Below are 19,240 nucleotides of genomic sequence, written 5' to 3' on the forward strand. Positions count from 1 at the left end.
TCCCCTGTGTACCTCTATCTGCCTCAGTGCACAATGGCGAAGCTTCACCCTCGAATTATCCATGGTTGTACAATGTGGGGGAGATTTGAAAGAACAGGCAGAAGAAAAGGGAATACCACGCAAATCGGAATAGCCTCTCGTCTTGGCCGCTTTGGGTCCCTCATTGGCATTCATGGTCACAATGGGAAGGTATTATCGCTAGCTTTGGTTCGGGGTACATCCAGCGAAAAGGACTCTGGTTCAATGACCGCCTCTCGCAGGGTGATTCGTCAATGGGAAATTGATCGTAAAATGGCCTGTAACTCCGCGAGCGCCCCCCCGATCATGACTGTGTGAGTGAGTAGTGTGTTCCAAGGACCGTGTCGCGTCTATCAGAGTGCCCCTCAGCGTTGGTCGGAGCAGGAGGCGCAGGGAAGGCTCGTCCATTCATCGCTGCAATTGCGGCCTCTGCTTCGTTTTCACGCAAAGTGCAGCTAAGTCCTGTGCGTACAGTTGTAGCTTCACTATCGGGACGAAAACATTGACAAGGGGTGATCGTTGCATGGCAGTGTACTGGTTGCGTCTGCTAAGGAATACCTGCGAAATTCTCATCGAGTGGTAGGCGGACAAGCCGATGGCAGAAGCCCATCTCAGCCGCACGTGCCATCTCCCGTAGGCAGTTGTCTTCCCTTTGAAACAAGCACGATGATCTACCGCACCTTGGAGAAGATACGAAGACGCGCAGCAGGATGTTGCCAGGAGAACAGAGTGCTAGTGTATTTGGAAGATCAATGAAATGTTGCATTCTGCGTCTTACTATTAGTTTTCTAAATGTAAATGAATCTACCAATCTGGTAATCATCGTGCATCAAGGATAAAAAGATTCACGTTGGAAAATCTGAAATAGGTAAGTTAAGTTGTGTGTTGTATTGCATGGTGTAGAACTCTTTCATTATGACGTGTGATGTAGGTGTATGAGAATGAAGTTCTTTAACTGTTACTAAACTGTCACATTCCCGAAGCATGTGGCGTCCACAGACATCGTAATATAACTGCGTACTGTTGCTCGTGCGCGCATCCTCAAGAAGAAGAAGAAGAAAAAAAAAAAAAATCACGCCCTCGAAACAGCGTTGCGCGCGATGCACTGAATGATTCTACGCACGTAATTTCCCGAAACCATTCCTGACACTTAGTGGCAAGCCCTGGTGATTATCAGATAACGATATTTTTGAGAGACATGCAGTAAACGGAACCCGTAATTTATTACAATTCATTACAATAGTGATTACAATAGTGATATCTACAACAGCAACACCTTCAAATGCTCCAATGCTGATTGATAGCGGCCAACAAAGTGTTGCCATGGTGGTTGAAGTTAAAATGGATAGTTGTATAAACACAGTGCCCTGTATCGGCAATAAATGTTGTATGGAACACCTTTTTTTGGCTCACACACGTGTATCTCCATCACGTGTAATACGCGAGAACAAGTTGCATTTCACCGCGTAGCCCTAACCACCACCTTACATGTATTGTTATTCTGCCCCTAAACAGTCCCTATACAAAAATTGAGAGGAAAAAATGGGCCAGCTTCAAGCGGCTTTGTTCGGAAACCCCATTTTCTCCAAACATTCTCGTGTGTCTGTGTTTGCGCGCAGAACCCAGCAGCGGCCAATGAGCGAGCTCAAATTGCCGCAGGGCGACACATTGGATAATGAAGGCGGTTCATTATGAGAGTGCGTTGACATGATTGTATTCTGCCTTTTTTCCTAGCACCATCATGCACATACGAGCGCATGCCGAACATTGCACCGATCCTCGGCACGGATTCTTTTCTCTCGGTGTTTTCTAACGAAGACAAACTGGATCAATCATGCAATGGTAGGCTCTGTGAGGGCGCGGTTTATGTCTCATGGGTCAATTACCTCTGAGAGAAGCTAGTCTCTATGCGCAGTCGTGTGGTAGCGCACTCTATACGCAAGAGTACTAAAATTAATGTTTGTGTGCAATTCCTATGGGCAGAGGGGTCAAGTGAAGGGATTCCGAGAACCCATGAATACATCTTGACATTTAGATAAAATAATACATGTTTTATTTCATCTGTGTCTCATATATCATAGATGAAATAATGGTTTCTGCATTTTCTCTTTCAGTTGTTTTTCTTTTTCTTTATACTACAAGCAGCAGTAATTGGAACTTAGTGTGTGCGCAACGTAGTGAAACCGGTTATATTTGGTCCTGCCTCCTGGGTTCAACCGGGTTTGATTGACAAAGTGGTTACGACGCCCGCATGACCCCATTGCTACAATTCCCCCTCCGTGAAATGGTTTAAAATCGGCGATGAATGTAACGCACTAGGGAAATCAATCGAAAATGAAGTATACCGTCCAGCGTGACAAAGTGGCGTGCATGGAGATGGGGGGCCCCCCTCGAAAACGTTGAAGTGCTTCTTCTTGTTACCGCACCAGTCCCCAGCCAAATCGACTCTGATGGTTGTCGTTGGGGGATGACTCGAGTCGATCTCCAAAATGTCACGTTGCTCGGAGCGACAGCGTTCATTAAAGATACACGAGTCTCCCGTCCCGTTGCATCAGTGGTGAGGAATACCACCTGCAGTAAGCCCGGGCAGAGAAGGTTCCCCCCCCCCCCTCCCCACTTTGTACATTCTGACCTAGTTACCGCAAGGGAGAGTGGGGTTTCCGCGGCGGAAAGCTCGACAAATCCCATAATCCCCATAATTTCTTCGCGGATTAAAGGACTGGCGCGGAGAACATTAACACTTGCCTGCCTGAGACACACGAAGAGCATGTTGTCATTCGGCGTATTTCTGACAAAGAGTGAAAAAATTTCGTCTCATCATGGAGTACAATAACGTCTCCTTCGAGCCCCGAGCATACACTTGAAGAAAAAAAGAGAATAATAATTACGGTGACACGATCCTTTGAGAGGAAATGAAATCTGACATAACTACTACTATGACTGCTTTTTACTAAAGTTACATATCACATTGAAATAAAAAATATTATTAAACGGGCTCCATAACAACTGGCACTGCATGCCTTAAAAATCAGTATAGTCATTGGACACAATTTTGAGTAAACTCAAGAACGAGATAAGCATCTTAGCATGATGAAGTGTGCATGTATGCCAGTAAATCCTCGAGTACATTGACCTGTTGTAAAGGTGAAAATGGCGTATCAATCACATGATACTGAAGGCAGGTATGATGACTTGGTATAGGCCTACACGTTTCCTGGCAAGGCGTTAATCTCGCCTTCTTACATGTCTTACATTAATTTCAATGTCGCTTACTTTAGATTATATCGATTGTATAAACTAATAGATTAGGCCTACATAAGTAAAACTGTAAAAACTTAGGGTCTTAACTAATTTCTAGTTGAATTGAAACTCGGGGTATATAAACACGAAAAACCAACAACAAACAAAAGGTTAAAAGGTTTGTTTAAATAGGACATAATGAGATTTTTTTTTTTTTTAAAATTACGTTTTCACAGGCACCTCTTCACGAAAGAGCGATGTTGACTCCCTAAGCTTTTGATCACAGTCCAAACATGAGGTCTGCACACACATTGGTACTCGCATGATGACCATTTTTCAGGGATATCTTCACAATTATAGGCCCAATGTCGCAGAGACAGGCCTCCGCCTATTTTCATTTTTTTTTTATTATTACTTTTTAAGAGGGAAGGCAACTACTACTACTTAACTTAACCACATGACTGTATACACGCACTCACAAACATGATACCACCGAGTTCGTTCACTCCGAGGACGTCCCTTCCGTCTTGGTAATCATACAACGTTAGGAATAATCGTACATGACATGTTTGACTATTAATCACCGTGTTTTCATTGCCAGCGCGAGATGCCGTAGTCTGTGATCGCAGACTGCTTATGATTTTTTCTGATGACTGGAAGCTACCATCCATCCCTGGTGGGTTAAAAATATGCGGGGACCCATCGTTGTGCGTGGAGAACTGAAACTAGGGTAACACGTTGTAGCGTTTTCGTGAGAGATGCGTGTGTGTGTGTTTTTTTTTTTATGTAGTTTTATAATGTTATTAAGAATTGGTTGAGCGGGGTTCGAAATCATGAGGAGCACAGACCAGTCCTCTCATAATTTGCCTCTATGATTTGATGAAGACCACGTTCAGTTGTACCGTGGCAGGTTGGATGTGACCTGTCGATGACCTCGCTCCAAGCAGCTCGGCCCAACACACACCGCACATTGATTTTTGTCAGCTTTTTAAACGTGCTGAACTCGTTAGTCAAGGTTATCCATGCACGAAAATAGGCTCCCTTGAAATGGAGTAGAGGAGGGGGAAAAAGAGCAGAGGGTAATAACCACCATCTCACAAGAACTAGACGGCATCATGATTACATTCTTCTTCTTTTTTCCAGTTGCGTTGCTGCCAGAAAGTCTGATTTATCAAAGCGCGGGTTCATCGTTGTGTTGCCATCATGTTGTTTTGGAGTGAAGGGTTTGTATATACCAATGTGGAAAGTACAAATCAAATCTCATAACAGGTTGCCAAGAGCTCATAAATTTTGTAGCAGCCCAGTTTTTAGAGCGCGGTGCCAAAACAGTCGACAATGACTGGGCAGGGCGCGTGGGGCACGTTAGACCTTCTTTTAATATGACGACGGACTTGAAACCAAGGCAAAGTGTTAAAAACTTAGGACCTGCATGCGCACATGCCCAAGGCAACTATAAACCCACCATAGGGCAAATGAATTAAAGACCAGGTACCTACCTGTTAGTGTGCGAAGAGCACGGGTCTTAGGCAAAATGCCTATTCGGACCAGTGGGTGAAAGAGTTTGTTGTTGTTGTTGTTGTTGTTGTTGTTGTTGTTGTTGTTGTAATGCCCAGCAGTGTAACATTACGTCATCGTATTTGTATAACGATTCTGAATTAGTATGGTAATCAATGTGTCTTCCCCATCTTCCCCATGGAAACGCACGAAGTGGTATATCCATGTAGATGTATTTCGAGAGCCTGAACACCTAATACATTACGCAATTTATCGGCTTGATGGACCGCAAGGCGAGGTCAACCACGGCCACTGGAAGGATTGGTACTCTCAGTCGCGGATCGATAAAGAAGGCATTTAATCCAGATCTCTTTCCTTCTGAACAATGTTTAACCTCCGCTTTTGGCACGACTTTATAATCCGCGTAAAGTGCATGGAAAGCGGATTCGCTCTCTCAAAAGCTGTATTCAACTTGTGGAACGACGGAAACCAGTTGACTTAGTGACGAATAAATGAATGAATAGTAGGCAGCTGGATCTAAATTCTAAATAGGCCTCAATTCTTTTTAAATCTTTCTGGAAAAGTTACGAGAAAAAGAAATCAACTACAAAAACACCCTAAACAGACCGAGGACGCCCCCGGTTGCCTTTCTGATTAAACGCAGGCTGCGCGGGTCTGCAGGATTTCTGTCACGGAAATATAATGATGATAGATTCCAATGACATGGGCAGGGGCCGCGGAACTCTTCTTTTCGGGGGGGGGGGGTGGTCCCCCCTCCCCCCCCCCCCCCCCCCCCACACACACACTTTGGAAGAACTAATCTCTGGATGGAACTGTCGACTTGTCATGGGTTGTATTTTGTGTTTTTAGTTATCATTTTCGATTTTTAAAGACCCATAAGTGTGTGTGTGTTGGGGGGGGGGGGGGCTGCATCTCCTTCCTCCCCCCTTCCCAGCCTCCCTGTTCCGCGACCCATGATGATGGGGAGGCCGATATGTGTGTTGAATAATAGGGGCTTCGGTTTGCAAGCAATGCCAGCGTCTTTCGCGTAATTCACACTAAAATGGCCGTTGCTTCAGGAAATGGACAAGCATGGACAGTTCACAAACGGCCTCAGCCCAACCCTGCCTGTATTATTACAATGGCGCCCTATGCTATTCTTCTGTTAGCGGTCTGATGTTTTCCGATTGTTACAGACCACATCCTCTAAAACTGACTTATTCTAACACCATGCAATATCTTGCATATCTTTCTTGACCCGGCATGGTAAGATTTGATGTCCGTTTACGTACTAATGTTCACCATTTATGTTTTACACAGCCGACGTACAAAACGTTGTAACTCTTTCCGTTTGATAAGCAGTAGACATACTTTACATTCATAACCCAATGAAATCTGAATTATCCATTAATGATCGGCCGCATTCAGTGGATTCGATAATAAAACATTCTGACTTCCCCTCATTAGGCGCAACAATTCCCCTCATTAGGCGCAAAGTAAACTTCTGCGCCGTAAACCATGGGTGGTGTTATTATAATATTGAGCATAGTTATGTGCATATTACAATATTTCATCCATTTAACATGACTTCTGACGAGCCCTTGTTTTTTTGTTTGTTTGTTTTTTATAACTGCTCGTTTTCTTTTGGGGAAGGGTAACAAAGATTTGGAAAAACGATGAATTAATTTCTTGCTATCAAACCAGAGAGGTGGAAGACATAATCCACCTCTCTGATCAAACGCAGGCATTGATTACCTACTGTATTAGAAATGGATTGAGAAAATAGAATACAAAACTTGGATACTAGGATCTTGGAGTGTTAGCAGAAAAGGGCAGCATAATGATATTATGTTCAGTAGCTGACAAATAAACGGGAGCTTCTATCCCGAATTGTGGATGGCCACGGCTATGATGGTGGGTTCCAACGTCTCCTTTACCCCCGGGGAGTTTACCCATACCACGCAGCATTATCAGCATATCGCCGAAGCTAGAGGAAAACGTGTGACGCGAAAAGAAAATACCGTCTTCATTTCACAACCTTCCCATGACTAACCTCCCTTCTACCAAATTAGCAACAGACATGTCTAAACCGTGTTTCGCCAGGTTATCGGAAATGCAGCTAAATATACTAACATGCTCGTTCACCGCATTTTCGGCTCGGACCTGACAGGCGGTCTTGTCTAATCACAAGACGTTTAGATTTCTGCTTCCACCCGCTGTCAGAATTTGGCAGAGGGGACAGTATTTCACACTGCGTTGGGTGGCCCGAGGCTGCGTTCCAATTAGTGCGCTGACCGTGTTAAAGGGAAAGTAAACCCAAAAAGCAATGTGGATTGAGTGAAAGCAGTAATATTAATAGAGCACATCAGTGAAAATTTGAGGAAAATCGGGCAATCGATGCAAAAGTTACGAATTTTTAAAGTTTTGGTGTTGCAACTGCTGGGTAAGGAGACTACTAGAGGTTATGACGTATGAGTGGACTACAATATAAAGAAAATAAAAAGGGAATTCAATGAAAATTCATTTTTCATGAAAATTACATATTCCATCAACTTGATACTGACATATGTTAGGGGTAGCACTTATTTCCCCTGCTTTCTGAAAGCGGTTAGTCAAGAACTCTTTCATTTTGCTAGAAAAGGGAATTTTTGTGGAATTCCTTTTATATTTCCTTTATATTGTGGTCCTCTCATACGTCATAACCTCTAGTAGTCTCCTCATCCAGCGGTTCCAACACCAAAACTTTAAAAATTCATAACTTTTGCATCGATTGTCCGATTTTCCTCAAACTTTCACTGATGTGTTCTACTAATTTTGCTGCTTTTACTCAATCCACATTGCTCTTTGGGTTTGTCTTCCCTTTAAGCAATCCCTCGATTTGAGGTCACCAGTTCACCTCATATGACCTTTTCCTAATATATAGATGTCTTCGGACACTTTTTCTCTCCCTTGGGTCTCTCATCCAGCCCCCAACGCTACCCCACCTCTTTCTTTCTCTCTCTCTCTCTCTCTCTCTCTATCCTTATTTCTCTCTACTTCTGCTTCGCCATCTTCTTTACTCTAATTCCCTCTCACTCTCCTCCTACATCACCAAGCAGCAGTCTTTGGATTATGGGACTGTGTGCGGAAGTCTGCCGTAGCTCAGTCTTCCTAAATAAACCAGTCATACATGCTAAATGCATCCTGAATTTTGCCTTCAGTTATGCAGCTGGTGGCTTAGGAGGCACGCCGCATATCTTTCTGATCGATCTACTCGAGTTTTCCTGGCTTATCGCCTGCTGGGGGCGGCACGGAATTGAACCCAGAATTTTGCAGTCCATATTGCACGTGCAGAGAATAGCAGAACCATCCCTAAAGCCAGCATCTTTATATTTCTGCATGAAGGTACAGAAAGGAATGACATTCTGCTGAACGATGTGTTATATATACAGTTTAAAATGTTGTCAAGCGAAGTTCATCGCTTGTGTCCAAAAGAAGTGTGAAATACCATGCCAGGGGATTATTTACAATAGAGTACTAATCTGGGCTGTATCCTACTTCGAAACTAGGGTTGTCCTCACATACATTTGTTGAATTGTATTTGATGTGGAGTCGACTACAAACTATGCTTCACAGTTACACAGCGCCCCCTCGACGGATTATCCCTAATAAGGGAGTGACGAGGCTGTGCCATCAAGCGCGAATTTCTTCCCTTCAGTGTATTCCTAATAGATTGCCTTTAATAAAATCCAGATTAACAGGATAAAAAATCCAGATTACCAGGATAAAAGCTGGTAGATTCCAGCGCGGTGGATTTCTCGGCAAGAGACGTCATGATGGTGACGCGATGATAAACACGTGGGCCCGTTGAGGTGAAAGGATGCCACGATATCGTCCGTTTGGCGCCCTTTCAAACTCCTACAAAGGGCACTTTGTAAAAGTACAACCAACATACGCGTGTGCAAAAGGTGAGTGCACGGCACTGATTGACAGCGCGTTTGTGTGATCACTTTTGTGCGATTATGTATGTTCTGCGTTTACTGTAACCTGTGGCAAGTCAGTGTGATGTTGTAACGTAATTCAGCCCACCAAACTCTGACTTGGAGAACCTGAATCATCCTGTACAAAGTCTGATTCGATGCCAGAAGCAAATAAAGCAGTGGCAATGTTTTGAAAAGGAATGCAGAAAACATGATATATGTAGGGCCTACATATTCACCAGAACCTTTAATGATGATTTTCAAAGGAAAACGTTTTTCTAATTTCGGACTCCTTGTGCCAGGAATACATATCCAGGGAGCTGGCAAGCCACTGGTGCCTAAAGAAGAAAAGGGACGAGCTATGCGAGGCATTCTAAACATTGCTCGTGAAGAGGGGGCAGGCCGGAGCTCTGGGGCTGGCGTTTGAGAGGCTCCCCCTGGAAACGGCAGGTTACAGCACTTCCAGTGGAAAAGGTCAATGAACATCTTCGTGCAGCCATCAATAATGACGATTCACCTTGTCCATAGGGACGGTCAATAGGCGAGTAGTGTGAGCAAATTCAGACCTCTTTCCTCTTCACAGTCCCACACAGAGCCTCACCTGTCGGTATCACAATCCTATAACAGTCCTTCGACGGGCCATTACACCTCCTGTAATAGAGCACGTTCTTATGTCATGTCGGGGTTAATATCCTTAACAGTGTTACTCAAGTCAGACTACAAGATTGATCGTGCAAAATCCAGTCTTGGCAGAATTACAACTAAATTCAAGTCTACCAGTACGTGCACTTCTTGATGAGGCTAATCAATCCATTTTGCGTTCTGCTGACGGAGTTCGAACGGCGAGTGCGGGTGTGTTTTATTTGCTTTGTTTTCCTCTATTTTTTGTAACCACGGTGACCCAGCCCTAGCAGCACGGAACACACCTGTATCAATAGCCTCACGACCCATCACTTCAAGATCATCAATTTGTCATTTAATAATCCATGATTATCTTTATTTCATCACGTGCACGTTCTAAAACTCTCGTCGGCACTCACGCCAGGAACCCACTGCATCTCAGAATACTCATCTCTGCTTTGCCAAGTATGCGTGCAAACTGTTATTATGAGACCAAATGGGTTAATTTGAACAGCCCACGATACTGTGGAGCAATCTATAAACACGTGTTCACATTTCTCTACGCTGATGGGAGCTCCATTTAATGGCGAGTGTCATTGACTCGTGGCGAATGATTTCCCCGAAAGGTCAATGCCTTCTCTTTCGCTGCTTCCAGGCCCGTCCAGCTGTTCAGGTATTGTGGCGGCGATGTAGTTTGGTTGTCAGGACAGCAAACGTTTGCGTGAGTCCTGAAAGCTATCATGATTAATAGCGGGACACTTGGAAACCTCTTCGCTTTGTCACACCCTTCTCCAGCCGGGCGATTACCTGGCACAGGCCTCCAGTCATGATTGAACAGCCGCCACGTTTTAGGCCTCACATACTTTTCTCATCACTTTACAGAATTAGTGAAGAATGTCAGTGCTATATTAACACTAAGGTCCGGAATGAATTATCACATCGACGCTGTCGCCCGCTTTAGTGTCGTTCAACGAGTTGCAGTACCTTGTAACAAGCCACCCGACCACACAATCAGTCGAGAACTCATTTGAATCCTTCAAACTTGACTTTGGTTTCTATGATAGGCAATCTTGCCAGATGTTCTGACAATGAACTCTACAAGCTTCGCCCCAATTGCTTCGTAATGTCAAAGATAAGTAGCTTTTACGACAATAGCAGTGGAAGTCGCAGAGTTCATCAACCAGCCATTAATACTGTGGAAAGAGCTTGCACAGAGACAAACAGTGTACCTACATCTGCATAGTAGTATGCATCTTATTTCGTCCGTGTGTGTCACTTCGTTGATATTGGGCTATCTATTTCTATTATTCAAGATTCGTTCTCCCGAGAACACAGACCGTTTTTACTTCTACCCGTCAAAGGCAATTTGCCGTCAATCGAGGTTGAACTTCCCGTGACAACTCTGACCTGATGGGAGAAGAAATCTACAGGTTTTCTTTTCTTCACTTTCTCTTTTTCCCCTCTCTCTTTCATTTGTCGAATCCTCAGTAGCGAGACAGCTAAGAGATGTATGTAATTGCCAGTTGAACCGCGGACAAGAAGAGCCAAGGAGCGGAATTCAAGAGGGGCACGCGATTAATTCAAATCGACGTGCCTTGCCCGTGCCTCCGTTGATCTACTTCCCTCTTCAGGTCGTTGACTTGTTTCAGTCGCCAGCTAAGCATGAAACGATCGACTATTACGAGCCATGTTGCATTACGAACATGTTGCTCGGTCATTATTGCAGCCTTAAAGCCAGTGGAGAGTGCAGAAGATGCGCGAGAGAGTGATCGAATGAATCGTAGGATATTTTTTCTTCAAATGGCGAATAAAGATTTATTTTATTCCCCGTTCTCCCCCTCCCCCTCTATGACGTTTTGACATATTGGAACAGGAAACTCAAGCAGAGTGGCTTCAGGTGTCTTACGCTTAGACAATTGCTAACACCATTTAATATCACAAGCTGTATTTCTATATTCGACAGATGATACTGAGAGGAAAAAAAAATGCATTTTTTCCATCTTATTTCGTGTAAGATAGTCATGGATTCTCTCTCCTGTTCCTTCTCCTCCTGTTCGTCAGTCAACCTCTGTCATTTTCGAGACAGTGATCGCACTTTCTTAGAACAGGCATGATTATTACGTCTTGCGCAATTTAGTTGCTTTCTTATTTATTATTCCAGTATAGTCTCTGGTTAGTGTCGAGAGAGAGAGAGAAAAAAAAAAACACGATAGTAGAACTCACTCTTCGTGTCTAATGCAAATTGTTGATACATTGTATCACATTTTATCGATTTTTTTTTTTTTTAAAGATAAGGTTAGTCTCTTTCCATAGATATTGATTGTTCTGTAATTGGAAACCATAACTAGGATGTCGTGCCGATATCACGTGATTAAACGGGTAGGAAGAATATCACTTCATCCAACTGGTGTTGATTATTAATGTTTGTATTTTTTGGTAAAACATAGGGGTGAGCAACCTCTTCGGCTCCCGCGTGAAGTCCTTGTTACAGAATTCATCTATACATACTCAAATATTGCTCATCGAAAGAGAGGAAAGTGCAATGAACCGAAAGTAACGGAGCAAAGGGGTCATTGTCTATGCCGGGCTCGTTTGAGGCTTTTCTCGCTACAGGGGATTAATGTGTCGGTAAGTGGGCAAAAGTCAGTACTTTACTCATGTACATGTACTTGGAACAGAGCTTGTTACATTGTTTTGGGGTGAAGTTGTAGACCGGACGCCTGTAGCGGGTAGGCTTTTTTCCCACTACGCCTGACGATTGGTGTATGACGCAGCCGGGTGGGTGGCCAGTCGAGTTGTAGCTCGTCACGGGTTGGCGTCCCAAGTAACTCACGGGATTCGATATTGCGAGCAGGCAAGGCAGGCAGTCTTGAGGAGCATTGAGTTTGGCAACCGCGTACCCTTTTACATGTACGAATCGGTACCTCATGTTCCCTCGAACTGGGCCAGTTGGCGATAGGATTCGAATTTCTGGCATTCCGCACCCGGTCGCATTAAAAGGTGATTAATCCATGTCGGTTTTTCGGCGAGTGGAACGCGTGGCAGTTCGTGTCCTCAAAGGAAAGATCGTAGCATTTCGTCCGGGTCGATCCATCATACTCCATCCGGTTGCGGCAGGACGCGGAGAGGGGGGAATGTTCGAAACGTGTCACATTCCAAGTGTCAATGACAACTTCATGTGAGGAACCCCCTCGAACTGAGGTCCCTGCTAATTAGGGGCTTACAGGAGAGTTGTGCGGCACCGTATGCTGTGGAGACAGTAGCATATTTGCCCCATATATAGAGCGTGCTCCGTCAACACGAAGTATGTGAGACGTCAGGGGGGATTTTCAAACAGAGCGAGACACCGGGGCTAGCTGGAACTGTGAGCAACGAGTTGGCGGTCGGCATAAGTGTGGTTTTGCTTGAAACCATCTAATGCATATTTCGCATGTCAGTGTAACCATTTCTGCCTTTTGCAAGTACGTTAGGATAAGAAAATCTGTTTTGATAGATTCTCCGGCCTAATGACGTATCGTTAAGCAGTGACGCAGGGTAAATGTACTTCGACATGAACGTCATACAGGTGTAATATTTTTTTTTCTGAACTTTCATGCGGAAGCACCGCACTGTGTGACACCTGCAAAGTCTCTTTCACCGACAAATCTTTACCTCCTCTGAGATTTCTCTCGAAGACAAAAGATGTCAAACGATTGGGTAGACCATGGACCCTACAGGGTCCATGGGTAGACTTACAAAAGTGAGAAAAGCAGACACCAAATTGCATAACTGTCGCACAAAGTGACATAGACATTTTATGTCGCTGAAACTAACTAAAAAATGCTCTCCACATGTACATCCGCACTATGATCGGTCATGTCTTTTCTTTGATTTTTAGATAAAAATGAAGTTTTTTTTTTGTCTCACTATCAATAACAACAAATTGATGTCTTCGTGAATATGTTATCTGATTGTAGGTCTATCTTTATTTACCGGCGTCTTCCTTTTGAAGCAGATTGCCGAGATTGTTCCTCCTTGCCTGGAGCGCCAAAACCCTGCCCTCGCAGCTACTTGGTATGTAGCACCATGCTCTTGAGGAGGCCACGCACCAATATTCTCCGGAAATGACCAACTCTCGACAACATGACTTATTCATGACTTTGGCCTGCCGCTTCGTGATTATACCGGTCAAAGAGCACGCGGGTAAGCAGGCGATGTAGCCTATATAGCCAGCAGTATACAGTATTCCAGGGTCGCGAGAATTCACTTCGCACCTGAGCTTAGCATAGTTTTATTGATACAAGCTTTTGGGGTTGCTGTCACGTGTGCTCGGCCGAGTGTCTTGCCCCTCGAGTATTTGTCTTGCACATGCCCAAGCTCTGTCTGGCGATGACAAGTGTGACCTATATCTTGTTAGCGCATCAGTATTCAGCTCTGATATCGGATGCTCCCCTTACCAATTCCTCTAGCCTGATGCCTCTACATCAACGGACTTTGTCTTGGCGCCATACATTACCACTTTTTTCCCCGAGCAAGCATAGCGGTTCAATGATATCTAGTACTGACACAGATCATGAAATGAAGCCCTACTAAAAGGGTGCTGAAGTTCGAAAGTTTCATATTTTTGCAAAGAGAGTGAATGTTGCAACATGCTTTACATAATGATGAACGCATGTATCATGCTTAACTAACAGTGGTTGTGTTCATCACAATCACGGCATAGTTCGGCATAGTTCTCCCTTGGATACGGTTGAAGATGAGGTATTTATGACCTGGGTTCGTCCCTGATTGAGTTCAAGTCGCTATCTACAGAAGATAGCAAACATAGGACACAGAGTGGGGATTGACTTACAAACCGTTTTATCATGAGAGATCATAAGTTGAGGCTTGTAAGTCGTATACCCTGATTCACGGAGACCTTGTATAGCTATGTCTTTAGTGTTAGTTTGTTTGTATAATTTCGCATACACTCAAAATCTGCCCATGATATATTCACGTCCATAATTTGTATGGCGCATTCCGATAGATTTCTTTCAATATTTGCCGCTCTTATCGCACCAGTCCTTAAAAAAATCTTAGCAATGATAGCGGCTCTCTCTGTGATCCTGGACGGGTACCATTATTCATTGGAGTCCTAGGCCCGTTTGTGTTAGCTCTAATCGGTTGCGCCGCCCCATTCTCACCCCTTAGAACAGATGGGCTGATATACGGCAATCGAGTTATCATTCAAACGATCAATACCTACTCGTTTTGATTCGAAGGATACGGGAATAATGATAAAAAGAAAACAACAACTTGGTATTGGAAGAGTGGCCCAAAAGGTTTGTGGAAAAGCGCTTAACAGGTTGACGATTCTAATGTTCTTGGCAGATCCTTTCTTTGTCGCTGAAATGGAAGGCGAAAAGGTAACAATAAACTTTTTTTTCTAGGAATGTGGGGTTTATTCAAATTTGCCTAAATTTCGGGAGAGAAAATGGGCCACGTTCTGCCATTTATCGGCTTAATTTGCAGCCACAATGTGCGGAATTCTGCATAGCAACAGACTCATTTATCAAAGAGAAATGAACGTGTTTGTCGTCTAATCCTCCAGTTAAACTCTTGAACTCGCAAGTGCTACACAAATGTGTTTGTGCAGTCCGAGGTACAAGGAGTGTGAGCAAACTCGAGAGACTTGCAGTTCGATGACCTTCTTGGCTTTTACTTGTATGTAGAATGCCCTCACGTTCCAAACTCGAACTTCTCTCCCCCTCGGCTCCGTTTTTGTCTTTTTGTTTGGTCTTTGCCGCTACCTTCGCTGACGGAGTCGCTGAACCTCCTATTCAGCGGGTCAATAAATCAATAGCAGGGAGTTGCAGTCAATCAAGTCAGAGAAAGAGGGGGAGAAAGAGAGACAGAGAACCTCTCGGTCGAGGTATTTTGCCTGCCATTCTGCGACGATTTTTTTTTTTCTTCTTGATGGATAATTCAGGAGTATTTCGGCGGAGCTTGGCTTTTCACGGCTGATTGCTGGTGAGAAGTGATGTGAGAGAGTCGTTCAAAGGCATGTTCAAAGCGACACCCTTTGTCACCCGGTGGGTGACGCTGGGAGAAAAATGGCATCTGCTGGCACTGGGGCAGCGCTGTCGTCACACTCGGAACACTGTGGAATCACGCCAGGCAGGCTGCGGGGTAGCTCTTTCGCCGGTGAACTTCCTTGTCGAAAAATCTGCAAGCTCCTACACACAACTCGCTCTCACCCACCCGTCCTGAAATATCAATCAAGTACTATCACTATCTATGCGAATACATAACGTCACTTAGGGTTTATTGAATCGTGACAAAAATATCAAAGCAAATTTCATATCTTCTCTATTTAAAGTGTAATCATGTTAAAGATGTACAGTCTTCAATCAGTATGCAATATGACTTAGCCTCAAATAAGGCATAGACGATGTTTATTCAAGAGAATGTCAACCCGCGCCGCGCCTGTTGCTCTGTTCACAAGCGGATTCCATTCACCTTTTCCTACCCTCTCTGAGTATCCTTTCCATAGCGGACAATTTTCGCTGCTCGAGCGTGAACTTCAGGTCGCGACTTCCGAGCGCGTTCAAAATATCTCTAGTAAGCCTGGAGGTCGTCTGTCGAGCTGTCAGCGAGCGCTGTGTCGGTATCTGCCTTCCGTAAGTGTTTACAAATTGCTGCGTTCACTTTCGTCGCTGTGACGAGTCAGTCACCTCTTCATCCGAGCTCTTTATAATTTTTTCCCCTTCGCTACTAGTCTCGTTCCAGTCTTGATTACCAAATTCACACCTTTCCTTGGTGCATTATGTACTAACTGCGAGACGTTTGCAGGATTCAAGATCTAGTCGACTGCACAATAAGCGAATTTTACTACAAAAGTAGGACATTTCAATGCAGTTCAGACAAGGTTTAGAGTTTGTTGAAGTAAAATGGCACAGTCAAAATTTGTCCGACATCTAAAATTCAAATAGGAAGGTCATTTTTCAGTTTTTTTTTCCTCTGGCAATCGTTGTGATGGGAGACGGAAAGAGGAAGTCGCTTTTGTTGTTTTTACATGAATTTAAGTTGTTGAAAGCGACGTAGAAACATATAAAAGAATAACGTAAATATAAACGACGGATGTAATTACAAGTGGCGGTGATGAATCTTATAAAAGATTTGTCAACATACTGACATTAATGATTATGATTTGCAGCATTTGGCCAGACCATGAGGGTATCATGTCGTTTGAACTGGCTTGTCGCTGTAGACAAAATACGAAACAGGAGACAGGAAATGTACATATATTATGTTGATGTGCCTTGAAATAATCGTCCTGATACGCCACAATGTTTTGTGGCCCTTTCCCAAAACAAGTCTGAACATTTCAATTATTAATAACCGGTTGGTCTCGAGACGGACTTTGCACAACATTCTCTAAAGTCGTTAGTGCAATCCATATTAACCATCGTCTTGTTTTAGTTATCTTCTCGTTCGTGATTCGAGGTTTTCTAGTGACCACAGAAATAATCAGCGCGCATGCCGACGAAATACGTTGTACATAGACGACCCTGTGGCGCTCTACTATCTCAGTGTAGATGGTCTTTTTTTCTTGAAGCTGACGAAGAAGATATTTTGCACGTCAATTGTAGCCAAACTTTGAGGGGAAACTCACTTGTGTCACTGATATTTGTCACAAACTCACTTCTCAATCGTCTGTTGTACTGTCTGTTTGTTGCCATGTACATTGTTTCCATAATTTTACGGAAACCGTCTCCGTCAGGGACCATTTGTCAAGAAATCCTGCCACAGTGAGTGCAGGACGGCCAACATTCAAACAAAATTAATCGGGTCCAAGAGACTTCCAGTGAGATAGTTGCGGATTTCATACAGCTCATTAGCTCATTGATCCCGAATCAGGAAAGCCTAAAGTATTCTCCTGCCATTACATAGAGAAATCTTTCATTTTGCATCAGCCACCAACCTGCAGACTCATAGAGACTCAAGCAGGACTTTCATTAATGTTTTGTATTTTCTTGTTAATTGTCTTTTCAGATAACAACTCGACAAGATGTTGCCTGCAAGCGTCGGCCGAACGTCGGCTTGTCGTGTGGCGTCCGTCGCCCAGCAGATCGTGCAGAGACACGTCGGGACCATGGTGACTGCTGAACAGCTGAAAGAAGCCAAACCTTTCTCAGAGATCCCTGGGCCGAAGGGGATACCTCTTCTGGGTTCGCTCTTGGACTACACCGGCTTCGGTAGGTATTTCAGTGACTGGACATCGGCAGTTGTTCTCCCATCACTTTATCGAGTTGGACATTCACAACGTCTAAATGTAGCGAGTGGTGCGGTGTTGATTAGATGTCAAAATGTGCAGAGCGTGTAAATTTGCTATTGATCATACTGATATTACGTTCTGAAGTCAACTTTGTCTCGCATTGATTGATTGTAGGGAAATACATCGGGTGGATTTGGTTTACATTGATAGTTAGCATGTCAATTTTGACCGAATAGATGACATCTTTTCGTGCCAGAATTGTTTACCGGATGGATGTGTCACATTGTTCACACTGTGTCAGTCATGTAAGGCTTATTCGGTTCGAATATCAATGTGCATTTACATGCTGGAGAAAGTAAGGTAATGGTAGAGTGTTTATCATTGTTCATTTCCTTCGTAGGTCCCTACAGAATTGATAAGCTCCACGAGGCGACAGTGGACAGATTCCGGACCTTTGGACCAATCTTTAAAGAGACTCTGGCTGGTGTCACGCACGTTCACATCATCGACCCCACCGACGTCCGGGAGCTCTTCCGCAACGAAGGCAGGAGGCCGAAGCGGACCCCGATCGACGCCATGGTCAAGTACAGACGAACGAGGCAAAGACACATTGGCATGGCCAACACGTAAGTCCGTCACGTCCATACACAGTCGTGATCGGCATCCCTGACTGACCGAAGTCCAACATTGCAGATATTTTACTGATGGGGAATAGGGCTTTGACAGGAAAGGGAAAATCACATATTTCACCATGCTTTTGTTATCATGTCGTCATAACCTTCGATACCATGTACGACGACATCAACTGTAAACGTCCACATGAGCTAAAGGGGGAATACTGTATACGCTGTGCGCAAGCCGACCTGTGCATCGAAATTCTTATAATAATAACGTCAAAATGTTTTCCCAACTTCTTCTGTTAAGTGTTGATATGACTTAACCGATACCCCACGAGTTACAAAGTGCTGCTGCAAACTGTTGCGATAACTGCTAACAGGGACGTGCCTGAAGAAGTCAGAGGACGGTTGATAAAGGGCAAGGAGACTGAGATTATGTTGTGAGTAATGGGGACGAAATAAGGCTAAAGGTAGTGTCCGATTAGGGGAAGGGCTTTTGGAGTGAAAGTTGTTTTTCCTTTTGATTATTTTCCCATCCAGAGAGGGCGAAGAGTGGCAAAAACTTCGCAAGCCCGTCCAGCATCTTCTCATGAAACCACAGAGCGTCAACGCCTACATCCCAATCATGGAGGAGTGCGCAGACGACTTCGTCACTCTCATCAAGGAGACAAAAGACTCTGCCACGGAAGAGGTGCCCGACTTCAACCACAAGATCGAGCGATGGACGTTAGAGTGTGAGTACCTAATAGAACGGACTGAAGTTGTACCGGAAATGTTTCGGTGTGAGGTTCGCAGTCCGATATCGCTGTGTCCAAAGTGAAGCGTTCAGGATGTTGCAATGATAACACATTATGACAAGTGCGCACTAATATCACACGTGTTAATGATAAATCTATGGACGTTTTTTGGTTTTTGTTATTTTACTTTTGTAATGTGGAATAAAGTTTTTATGCGTTGTGTTCAAAATTTCAGTATAAATATGATTGTCACGATGCGGGAACTGATGAGCTTGCGTTGGTTTTCTTTTGATTCGTTGCTGTGCATGCTCGATAGAT

General features: G+C 44.1%; 1 protein-coding gene across 3 annotated transcripts in view; it reads left to right on the forward strand.

The window, feature by feature from the left end:
* Positions 1–19,240, forward strand: part of LOC140232478 (cytochrome P450 10-like) — a 68,432-nt gene that overhangs the window by 42,816 nt on the left and 6,376 nt on the right. The window contains exons 1-4 of one of the 3 annotated variants that reach the window (XM_072312573.1): positions 16,721–16,735; positions 17,346–17,548; positions 17,969–18,194; positions 18,726–18,919. In XM_072312573.1, coding sequence (XP_072168674.1) covers positions 17,362–17,548; positions 17,969–18,194; positions 18,726–18,919 — 607 coding nt within the window. In that variant the 5' untranslated portion in view covers positions 16,721–16,735; positions 17,346–17,361. Of the gene's footprint in view, positions 1–16,720; positions 16,736–16,885; positions 17,158–17,345; positions 17,549–17,968; positions 18,195–18,725; positions 18,920–19,240 lie in introns of those variants that run through there. The other 2 variants (XM_072312572.1, XM_072312571.1) reach the window with 2 other exon arrangements.

Source organism: Diadema setosum, chromosome 9 (assembly GCF_964275005.1).
Source record: "Diadema setosum chromosome 9, eeDiaSeto1, whole genome shotgun sequence".
NCBI lineage: Eukaryota > Metazoa > Echinodermata > Echinoidea > Diadematoida > Diadematidae > Diadema > Diadema setosum.